Source organism: Corticium candelabrum, chromosome 20 (genome assembly GCF_963422355.1).
Source record: "Corticium candelabrum chromosome 20, ooCorCand1.1, whole genome shotgun sequence".
Taxonomy (NCBI): Eukaryota; Metazoa; Porifera; class Homoscleromorpha; order Homosclerophorida; family Plakinidae; genus Corticium; species Corticium candelabrum.
Window position 1 is genome coordinate 5484642 of NC_085104.1, and position 12537 is coordinate 5497178.

Genomic DNA, 12537 nt, shown 5'->3' on the forward strand with positions numbered 1-12537 from the left:
GTTAATGCAGTTGTCAAAAAATGTTCCCAAAAGATAGGTGCGTTGCGTACAGTCGTTGTCTTACCAATGGAGGCTAAACTGGACAGCTGTCATTCAACCACATATGGATTATGGCTCTGTCATTTGGTCAAACGGATTTCATGGAATATCAAATCGGTTGGACTACCTAGAAACGACAGCTATTCGTTTGATCATGGGTTTTGCCTTTGATCAGCGCACTGGTTGCCTAGGCTCCCTTGCAAAGAATATTCCAATTCGTCGTTGGAATACTCGTCATTCAATACAGCTGGCCCCTTCCGGCGTCTTCTCCCATCACAGTATGGTTGTCATGTACCTGTTAACCATAGATTTTGCAAGAAGTGGACCTACGTCACTAGACTGGCTGATTCTTGGTGTCTCTGTGTGTCCCTCCCTAGCACCAACGCTCTCAAACAGATTTCCTTTTATCGTGGCCAAGTTCTTTGGAACAGCCTTCCAGCCTATCTTAGGCAATCTTTACCTTCTTCTATGAAAGGCTAGAGCAGTTTTGAGAACTCGAGAAAGTATTTGACAGCTCCTCATTTCCGTAATTGCATAACTGTTAGTGTTAGTGTTAAGCCTGGTTCACAATATTGACGCCGACGTCGACAATAGAAATGAATCCTATTCCAGCGTCGACGTCGGCGTCAACATCAAAGGATGCCGCCGACGTCGAGGCGGTTTCTTTGAAGTTTGACGCTCAACTCAGCGTCGGCGTCATATTGTGAACCAGGCTTTAGTTGTAAATATTTGTATATAGCTTTTGTTGCTCATGTATATAGTCTTCTGCAGGGTGCCTGGAATATCGGTGTTGCCGAAGGTTTTCCCTGGATAAATAAAACAGCATTCATTCATTCATATTTGAGAGATATTGCCATCACAACAGATATATGTCTACAAGAAACTAACCAGGGCCAAGAGCCCCTATGGCACACTACGATTCAGCTAGACCCGAAAACCCGTCCAGCATTCATTCATTCATTCATCTATCCAAGTGTGCGTGCTTGTGAGATAAAAGAAATTCCAAGCGGCAATGCTGAACTACCCATGTCTACACAGAGCGTGAAACCGCATGGAAACAATGCCCGTAAGTCAGATTACCTGCATCCACAGTGAGGCGTCTGCGTGTCATGGTTGCCACTGAGACGGACAACTTTTACCAGGGGTATTCATTGACCAAGGGTCACCGAGTCATCTACCGCACTTCAGATTAGAATGCCGATGGTGCATACTCAGACCCGATGCAGACCTACACGCTAAAAAATTACAGGGCTTCACGCCACCATGCACGTTCAATTTTGCCTCCGCGCTGCATCATATATGATTAAAAACAGAATTTGTACTTATTAATTAAGAGTTTGCGGCAAGAGAAGTCGCTTTGTGGTGGCCTCTAGAAAAATGTTGCTTCAGATGAAGATATTGTCGGATCTACACTTTCAACTTTCACTTCACCGTGACATTAGGCTTCATTGTTTATTCCGCGAGGTTGTCCAATAGTACTCGGGCACCCATGAAGTCACCCAAAGCATCCCTACTTTGATATGGTAGCATCCTACAAAAACGACCGTGTCATTCTGCTATCCAAAACAATAATAGTAATGTGCTACACAATTCTAGAGTTTCACCTGGTCGTCTCAATGAGAAAAGACACTGCTGCCGGTAAAATGACACGCCACTCATTTCTCTCCACAGCTGTCACCACGCGCTCTGCCACAAATTCTGGCTGCATCTTTGGCATTAAAGATGGAAATCTTTGCAAACATCAATGTGATTAATAGAAACCGTGATGTAAACGATTTTGATAAACGTTAGTTAAACTGGCAAATCTGCTGTCCCTCGTTCTCCCTTCGCTTCTGCTCCTCCCACCAGCTCTACACTGTACCTGTTTAAGTACAGTTAGAGAATAACTTTCATACAATTCATAATACTTCAAAGACTACCGCTTTCTGCATGCTTCTATTAGTTTCAAACTACACAACTTGACGTACCTACTTTTTCTTAGATAGTATCTGGAGTCCAATCATAGCACTAAGAACTTCTTAAATTTGCTCAGAGATGGCGTGAGTTAATTAATTCAACGACAAGTTACATGTAGCAAGATCACATTCTAGTTACTAAAAAGGGTAACGACAACACCATGTAGCACGCAAATATCATGACCCGTTTGCCCACTTTTCTCCACTACAAGCTGCTCTTCTTCATGCACTGCAAACCTAACTACCAACAGAAACAGAGACCTCTAACTAAAACTGTAAACATCAAAAGACAGTTCGAATCCGGAATTTGCCGGCAAGGATATTTGCATTCTACTCCAAGCCAGAGCCATAGATATGGCTATGCCAAGCGTTCGCCTCCCTCCTCCGTGCAGTACTCGCGCATCACATGACTACACTGACGTCACAGCCTCACTCAATTCTCTATAGTCGTCTATGAACATTACATCAATTTTCATAAAATACATTAGTCAATCAATCAATTAATTAATGTTATTTAAACTCGCAGGCATACAAGCATGGAGATCACCCTACTCTATCAGCGCTTACCTTATTTTAAGATCCCTGCCTAAATCTGTTGCAACGTGATAAGGACACACTAGTGTCACATGTACACCATCCTTGCGAGCATATCTGATTTCTTGACGAAGAGACTCAATGAAGCCAACAGTAGCAAACTTGGACGCACAATAGTCGGATAAGCCAGCTGTTCCGTACAAGCCAGCAACAGATGCTATGGTCACAATGTGACCCTTGCTGCTTTTCAACATGGCAGGAAGGAAAGCCTTGCACGTCTGCACAGTACAAGAACAATCATGTAATATAAAAAAGACATCTTGCTGTGCGTGTATGGCTGGTAGACTCTATTAGTGTCCAACACAACGTGATAGCCACATGGTTTACAGTCATGCACGAGCACTGCATGAAGGACCGAGGTGAACGTCTGGGGGCGAGGCTAGTGTGATCAGCTCTAGACAGTGTGAGTGTAGCATTTGACTGTACTGCTCTAGACAGTGTGAGTGTAGCATTTAACTGTACTAGACAGTGTAATACAGTACAGTTAAATGCTACATTCACACTGTCTAGAGCAGATCATACTAGCCTTGCCCCCACGCATTCACCTCGCTCCTCCGTGCAGTGCTCGTGCATGACATGACCAGGCTGACGTCACAGCCCCACTCGTCGAAGCGAGACAAACTTAGAAAAATAGATTTCACTACTTAACAAATAAACGTAAACAGTGGCATAGAAAAATGTCCACGAGCGAGGGGCTGTACAATATATGTTATCATGAGTAAGCAAAAACTGCCTCGCTTGCCAAACCCTAAACAGATTTGCAAAGATCACTGGCACAGAAATTTCAAATTCCTACACTGAGCGAGGGGGCTTCATCCTCCCAGCCCCCCTGCTTCCTACGCCCGTAGTAGATGTCAATGAATGTGGTCAGACAGGACACACACACACACACACACACACACACACACACACACACACACACACACACACACACACACACACAGTCGTTTGAAAATAGAGTAGTCCGTCTAAGTCTCCCATACCCAAAATGTGCAAGAGAGTTGATATTAAACACTTTTTCGATGCTCTTGTCTGTAAGATCAAGAAACTTCTTTCCTATAAGTATGCCTGCGTTGTTCACCAATATCGACACATCGTCCACTTCTTTGCGAACTGTCTCTGCTACTTGGTAAATCTGCTCTCTGTTGCTACAGTCACATTTGTAGCAGTGAACCACGTGACCTTCCTTATGCAGCTCTTTCTTCACAGTATCTAGTCCAGCTTGATCGACGTCCAATACTACGACGGTGCAACCACGCAAAGCAAACGTGTGCGCCATTTGCCGTCCGATTCCATTGGCTCCTCCAGTGATGAGTACGACTTCTCCTTTCAGGTCACGTCGCGACTTCGGAAAGACGATTCGAATCAGAGACAACAGTATATGACCACAGATTCGCAGCAGCAAAAGGAAAAACTGAAGCAGCAAAGGCATGTTTGGCGGGTTGAAGCAACGCATGCGTAGAGTCTACCTACCATATACGACAGCCGAATAGTATGTACCGACCGGGGTAGTACATTATCTGTCCGGGGACTGTCATCTGCATGGCGGCTGCATGTCCGCCGATTTTAGCCGGGGAAAATTATATGGTTAGCAGAGTTGAGGAAGAGCTTCTTCCGGCTGTTTTCCGGTTTCTGAATCATCCAGTTGAAGAGTCGCCATACGAAACTGCTTCATGAAGTGGCAGGGCCTGGCCTCTCAAACGAATGCTTAAGGCTTAATGGATGTAAAACTGGTTCTGCAAAACTGACATTAGGTATCAGAAAGGTTAATGTATATGTATTTTACAATGTACTGTTGTTGCTAATGTAATTTGTTGACAGGCCCTAAGTTACCAGCTCGATGTATGTGATGGTTTCAAATATGATTAGCAGTTTGTATGTAGTAAAACTTGTGTTCTTCAAGATGTGTTGCGTGGACGGGTTCCTAGAGTAATTTGTGTTTATTTTTATTGACAACGTACTTTGGAGAGTTGCATACTGCGTTCGTAATAATTCTACAACAAAATTGTTACTTCACATGCGTATTTCCTAACTATACGACGTTCTCATAATTTGCCTGTTACAAAAGCGACACTGTCACACTATTGGCATATGCTCATGATCATGATCTGTTACAGTTAACAATTACCGACGAACTACGTATCGAGTGCGAATAATGTATCTAGCGTACCAATAGTAATTAGCATACATGTAACAATGTTTTCAAACAAATTGAGAGAGCTAGGGGCTGACATAAGTGACCTGATAATATATTAAACAGGAAACCGTACCACTGTACTTTGAAACCCAAGAAACTACTTTGAATCACACATGTACACCCATCTCGAATTTGACATCTATCAAGTCAGTCTTCATTTATATTTTCTTTACTTGCATGCTACAACTGTGCAGCTACATAAATTAAACTAGAAACACCATCCACACAACATTGCTATAACAAAACAACAATGCAAACACAATTTTCTAACAACAACAATTAGGACTTAATTAAAGATCCTTCTAACTATAGCTAACAATCAAAGATTAGAATGTGTTGCATGAAGGACATCACATTGACCTCCAAATGTCTTCTCCAAGTCATCAGTTGCCTCTTCAGAGAGTGCAGTCGCCAGTACCCATTGCCCTACTTGCTTATTCTCACACAAACAAGTTGAATTAAATGCCATCACATTGTTGGTGTTGCCAATATGTTCATACAGCAGATTACTCATCCTGCTCACAAAACTCTGAACTTCATCCCACAGTTTCTCTGGATTAGTTTCATTGAAAGAAACAGAAGATGGAACGTCGAGTGTTAACACATCCGAGACAAACTTCAACCAAACATTCAATTCATGCAGATATTGTTGCATTATGTAGCGCCACTGTCGAATGGGTGTGTCTTCATCATAATAGGTGTCAGTTAGTGAGCTACTTAGCCATTCGAAACAATTCCTCATCGAGTGTCTCCATTTAGCATTGACATTCATCCACCAGTCTCTCTGAGTTAACCAATTTTGCGTGCAATTTTGGAGATCTTATGTAAACAAAACCAACAAAATGATTTGAGTGTCATACAATTGCACAAAACAGTCAAAGCAAACGTCATTTGACCGTGTATAGGATCTATACTTAATTAATTATTTAAATAGTCAATCACCAACAAAGAAAAACAAACAGACAAATAAAAAGCAAACAATAGACAAATTTTTATTTTATTACTTTACGTTTTATTAATTAAAATTACTAATACTATCAAGTTTATTCTTAGTACTAATAGTAGCCAACTAAGTAATATCCAAAACAAACGAAAAGACAAACAGACACACACACACACACACACACACACACACACACACACATGCGCACGCACACATACACACACAGGCGTGCACAAACACACTAATTATTGTCAAATAATACAAAAGAATCATTACCAAAACACGAAGCATTTCCACTTTCACCAGATCTTGTCTGACTTAGACAGTTAAATGATCCAATTGTATTAACACATTCAGTATCTTCATGGCAGTTATGGGTTACACCAGTGCACTCATTCAAATCAGAACAGTCATATTTGCCATCACCTGTGAACCCGGCGTTACACACACAAGTATTATAATGATCACATTGTGCATCCTCATGACAATCTGTGTTATTGAAACAATCAACACAAGTAGTAATGCCATTTCCCATAAATCCTGGCAGACATCGACAAGTAAATGACCCAGCTTGATTGGTACACTGAGCGCGAGAATGGCAGTTGTTAACATCCCTGTTACACTCATTGATATCTTCGCAGACAATGCCATTGTATTCATAACCACAGTGACAATCACAAACAAACGATCCAGCTGTATTACGGCAGTCTCCATTACTGCCACACAAACTTTTCTCAAGGCACTCATTAATATCTATACACACATTTCCAATTAGCATAAATCCAGTTTTGCACCAGCAAAGAAAAAACCCAATTGTATTAACACAAATCTCTGTGTCCTGTACGCAGTTATGAGTCATTCTTGCACACTCATTAATATCCGTACAATTTTTGCCATTTCCTTTAAACCCACTCTGACAGCTACAACTGAAAGCCCCTAGTGTATTTGTGCACACTGCATCAGTATGGCAATTACTGATACCCCTTTCACACTCATCAATGTCATGACAATATGTCCCGTTACTTTCATATCCAGTGATACACTTGCATTGAAAAGATCCCATTGTATTAGAGCACTTAGCACTTGCATGGCAGTTGTCTAAGTTCCGTGCACACTCATTTATATCACCACAAGTCTTGTTGACTGCTTCATATCCAGCACGACAGTCACATGCAAAAGACCCCATTGTATTACGACAATCAGCATTTACACCACAAGGTGATCTATGTAAGCACTCATTGATGTCATCACAAAATGCTCCATCGCCAGAAAATCCTATATCACAAGTACAACTAAATGAGCCGACCGTGTTTATACAAGTAGCATATAAGTGACAATTGTGTATTGCTTGAGCACATTCATCAATGTCAACAAATTCTTCCATTAGCCTCTCATGTCGAACCAAGCAATCACATCTGTAGGATCCAATGACATTGACACAGACTTCATTGGCATCACAACTGTCAAAGCCCAGAGTACATTCATCAATGTCTGCGCAAAATGTCCCGTTCCCTGAATATCCACTTAAGCAAGTGCACAGAAAGAGAGGCTTAATGTTGTCACAATTTGCCTTAGTATGACAGTTATCAGTTTTCTCTTCACACTCATCAATATCAGTGCAATCATTTATTCCATCTCCTCTCAACCCTGACTGACAAACACAAGAAGACAACCTGCAGGTTGCATTGCTATGGCATTCATCATCCAGAGTACAAAACAAAGATGTGGTAAATGACCAATCAGTCTTTATTAGAAGACCCTCAGTTGCTATCCCACCACCAGAACAACCATTGTTAGATACAAATGCTCCCTCATCCATGAGAATGTAGTATTTAACTCCGAGCCTGTATGTACTTTTCATTCTAAAAACTACTGTTAGTAAATCAGACAAAATCCAAACGTTCGATGACTTTGAGGTGTCAATTGTTTCAACCAGTCTGTTTGTATAAAATTCAAAAACTCTAAGGTACCTTGATACAGATGGGTAACCAATCTAACAATACAATTTAATGACAACAATTTTAATACCATCACCAATGGATTGCACTTCAACATACTTCCTTAGAGAATGCTATGTGAGCTTCATCTAAGCCAGGTGTAAATATAGATACATTGTTCGGAAATCGAGAGTGAAGACTGATGCTTGGAATATCAGCTATCAGAAACATGCAGTATTAAAATGAAATTGCATTTTCTGTAGAGGATGCTGTTTACAGCTTACTCACCTCCAGTGACTAGGGTTATGCACCGCTGTTCAGATGCACCACTATAACATAGCAAACAGCACAATGTCATGCACTTTCATGTTGTACTTAATAAATCACCACCACCACCACCACCACCACCACCACCACCACCACCACCACCATTTCTATTTTGCATCCTCTATTACAAACAGAGCATGCAAAGAAGTAAATGATAGATAACTAAAACGTCAGCATAGTAGCATAAAGCATAATGTAAATGCAGTATCAGACTAATGATAGGACATCACTCGAGTCTCTGCAGCAACAACAAGAGAATGCACATACTGTAATAGAGAGACAATGCTGTACCCAAAATTAATGCAACACCAACCAAAATATTTTTAGCGTTTTCACAAAGTAAACACTGAGCATAATCATATAGTATAATCATAATCTGACTTACTTGTCATCATCAAATGCCATAAAACAAACAAGGAAAATATCATTGTTTTGGTCTGCACTGGGTGTCCAGCTAAACGTTGTCTCCTTAGTACCAGCCAAATTAAGCGTGTCAGTCAAAAAAGTTCGAGTCATCCCACGAGGCCCCGAAAAAGAAACATTTGTGACTCTGGTTATCACCAACACATTACATGTACACTATTGCATCCGTTAAGTAAATTTAGATAGTCATACCGACGATTCAAATTTGAGTGATTTACTCTCACAGTAAAGTTGAAGGAAACATCCACAAGAATGTCAAAACACAAAAGATCTTCAGGTGTACCACAGCAAAACACGGGATTGTCAGCACAATTTTGTTTAGAGTTAACAACCTTGATTACAAACTGCAGTGGAACTTCACTGAGAGCTTTAGATGATAGGTACGGTATATAATCTTCAATGACTATTGCAATCCCATAGTCTCCTGTACGTTGAGGTGTCCAATTAAGCTCACATGTCTTCTAAAAAAGAATCAAGATTTATTATAAAGCAACTAACTTAATTGAACAAAGTGTGTGCGTGAGTGTGTGCATGTGTGTGTGTGTGTGTGTGTGTGTGTGTGTGTGTGTGTGTGTGTGTGTGTGTGTGTGTGTGTGTGTGTGTGTGTGTGTGTGTGTGTGTGTGTGTGTGTGTGTGTGTGTGTGTGTGTGACACATACCTCATCAAGTGTTGACTCAGCACCAAGAGGACGACACAAACCACCACATTCATCCAATCCATCAGCATCATCAACCTTGCTCTCACCCCAACGACATCGAACAATGTCATGATCTTTGTCAACAACTGGAATTTTATGATGAAAATAACACCCAGCTCGTAACAATACATAAAGTGCTGTTGTTTTTGGGCTGCTGTTAATCTGCCCGTTGTCAAGACGAGGCCTCACATCAATTTTAGTATAAAACCGAATATCCAAAGAGTCTTTATAATTTCTTAGCGAAGTAATCCAGCAGCATTTTTGAGTTCCTTTAGGATCATTGCTAAATTACAAATACCTCTAGGCTCTCTACTATTTTGCTCAAACATTTACTCACCCAAAATGTGCTACACCATCCTGTGGAGCATCAACAAGAAAAGAGCCTGCTCCAATTGTATATCCTTTCTCTGAGCTATCAACACAGTAGTACTCCATTGTAGGTAGGTCTTTCCTCTCTCTGTATTGTTGACAGTAATTGCTGTCACTAAGGCAACCCCAACTGACTCGTTGACCGCGCTTCTCACTAGTTTGGATGTTGCCTCTATGACAAGTTGATCCATCTGTTGCATGTAAGTTCCATACTATTTCGAAATCAACCTTAATCTAAGACAAGAAAAGGTAATTAATCATTCTAGAATTATGCAGTAAGCAGTGAGTCCTTCAGATGGATAGGCATAACCTTACTTGCATTCTTAATTGGAAGCAGTACCTATGCTAAATCAGTGTTTAGCTTGTGGCTAATATATGCCCTAGACGATCAAGAAAACCATTTGTCTCTTGTGTTCTGCATTGTCTACTATATAAGTAGTACATATATTGTGTGCAAAACGCAGATTTAGATAATCCATGGATTGCCTGGTACTATCCATATAGATTGCCTGTACAAACCAAAGGGATTGCTGTACAAACCAAATGGATCGGTAATACAAACCATGCGAATCGGTAATACAAACCATGCGGATCGCTAATACAAACCATGCATACCTTAACCCTAACCCGTAACTCTAACATTAACCCTAAACCTAACTCTAACTCTTAAATTACCCGGAAAAACTAGAAATCCACAGTTTGTCCTTATCCACTCTTTGCGCATAGCATATATGCTTCACTAGACCAACACTTTAGCAAACAATTGAGACCATGGCATCCCAAAACATTTATACAGTTAACCTCTAGTCAATCCTTTAACAAACATTTCTCAGACTTGCGCAGAATTCTAACTGTGTTGACACTTCCAAATCTTAGACCTACACACAAGAGCTACAAAACTGCCTACATAAAACTGTATGCCCAGAAATGTTTTGGGTTCATCGTGCAAGTACACTCTCTGCAAGAAGACATATCCTTAATTAAGCAGCAAGAAATGTCAAGCAAATCAGTCTTGGACAATCCACACTTAACTAATAAAATTGTTAATTACCCACTCCAAATTCACTTGCAGTCCATATTATAGAATGATTGCAATCTGACCCATAAACATCCAATTCCTTGCATATTGTTGCACTACTAGTAACTAGTAACCCTAGAATGTCAAAACTCACTTTGCCTCCACTATTGTATTTCCAGCTGATCGTACTGCCCCCATAATGGCTGGCGTCTGCTGCCCAAGTCAATAAGAATGCCGCCATCACAGCAGGTAACGATGTCACTGCATTGATTGACTGCATCTGAAACTGATGTAGACGTACCGTTCTGTCTCGACCGTGACAACAGCTACAAAATTCTGAGCACAAGACTGAGCATGCAGAGCACCGATCACTGCTATGTAGCAATACAATGCAGTCATTCATTGCATAACAGGTCTCGAAGAGACCACTTACTGAGAATACTCAGTTTGCAATGAATACTCTTTGGTGGTGAATTCAGGGAAAACACACCCTCTCTCAGCAATTACCTCTGACCCAAGTCTAAGATTTAATCTTAATGAATGTTTTTGTAAAGCTGGACACTTCAGATGGTCATATTCTTTTTGACAGCACCAATTAAATGCACAACCTTTGTCATGTACTAAACGTTTTGCAAGCAAAATCAATGAGATATTATAATGGTATGACATCATGAATTTGTAATCACTGTTAATCCCACATTCTCCTGGATCCGCCTCTGATACAATCTGTATTATTTGTTGTTGGCCACTGGCAATGACTAACTTGGTAAGGCAGAGCCCCTGGAGTGATCACCACTTGCATATTTTGCATTTTCTGGCATAGCCTTGTGTGAAAACCTTGGAACTAGAGTCACCAACTTCTATAGACAATGTATGACCGCTTTACGTAGCACCGGTACCTTTTCAGCTCAATGATTATAGTTATATATCTGAAGTAAATGTAATTACTAATGAGAAAGATAGACAAGTTGGACACTGAATGCAGGAGGATGTGCATCTCTGAGCAAAGACCACAGTTGGTGAAAAGAAGCTACTGTAAACCAAAAAAATTTTGGTTGCAATTTATTTTCAGTAATTTTGGTATGGCCTATGAAGGACCTAAATTAAATTTCTACCTAAATTTTGTGAAAGTTGTCAAACCTCTAGAAGCTAACAGCAATGTCCATGAACATGGTAAATTAGTGTAGATCTAGTGTACTGTGCATCCAGCAAGGAGTCTCAAGCTTCTGAGGAGTTTTGCCAAAATAGATCGGATCGCTACTGAAATGGAATTTTCATAAAAGTAAAGAAATTTTTACACCGCCAAAAAAGGTTTGGTTTACAGTATATAAATTACTTTTGATATTATAATTGAATTACTACCTGCTATATTGTAAATGTAACATGCAATTACTAAATTGGCAAGTGTCAAATTAGACACTAAAAATGTACAGATGTCAGTTTGTACTGGCAAGGCAAGACCTTAAAATAAGGTCAGCAAGCTAGTGCAACCACAAAAAGAAATCTAGAAGCAATAAACAATGAACAAAGACTGGCTTGAACCATGGCGCACATGTGCTCCTCAAATAGGCATGCCCAACATGCCTTCAGGAACACAATCATGCATGTGAATATCATGTGTCCATGTGAATATCATGTGTCCATGTGAATGAATTGTTCCGTACACAGACACAGACACAGACAAACACACACACACACACACACACACACACACACACACACACACACACACACACACACACACACACACACACACACACTTATTAGTGCCAAGTATTGTCTAGGTGAGAGACTTTCTGCATGCATTTATGACATGTGTATATTTACCTCCCCCAACTTGACGTTTCCTACAACTTCCTGCTACCTATTTCAACCACTTGTAAATTAGAAGACTTGACCAAGACACGCTATCACTTCAGTCAAAACATCATGTTACCTGACTACAAACAGATTACCTGACACTGAAGCTTCTTATTCCAAGAAAGTAACCACAGCATAAAAATTAACAACTACCAATATATAATGAGAAACCAATCAA

General features: G+C 40.4%; 2 protein-coding genes across 2 annotated transcripts; both read right to left on the reverse strand.

Moving 5' to 3' along the window:
• Positions 1-642: 642 nt before the first annotated feature.
• LOC134195444 (short-chain dehydrogenase/reductase family 16C member 6-like) lies at positions 643-4020 on the reverse strand. The gene is made up of 5 exons (XM_062664466.1): positions 3572-4020; positions 3134-3209; positions 2562-2806; positions 1644-1900; positions 643-1570 (listed from the first exon to the last, which is right to left on the reverse strand). The coding sequence occupies exons 1-4, from the start codon at positions 4018-4020 to the stop codon at positions 1831-1833; spliced, it is 840 nt and encodes a 279-aa protein (XP_062520450.1). The 3' UTR covers positions 643-1570; positions 1644-1830.
• An 897-nt stretch (positions 4021-4917) lies between these two features.
• Positions 4918-8744, reverse strand: LOC134195785 (fibrillin-1-like). The gene is made up of 6 exons (XM_062664863.1): positions 8608-8744; positions 8378-8542; positions 7954-7994; positions 7786-7883; positions 6005-7721; positions 4918-5604 (listed from the first exon to the last, which is right to left on the reverse strand). Exons 2-6 carry the CDS (start codon positions 8506-8508, stop codon positions 5105-5107), a joined length of 2487 nt encoding a protein of 828 aa, XP_062520847.1. The 5' UTR covers positions 8509-8542; positions 8608-8744; the 3' UTR covers positions 4918-5104.
• Positions 8745-12537: the final 3793 nt, after the last annotated feature.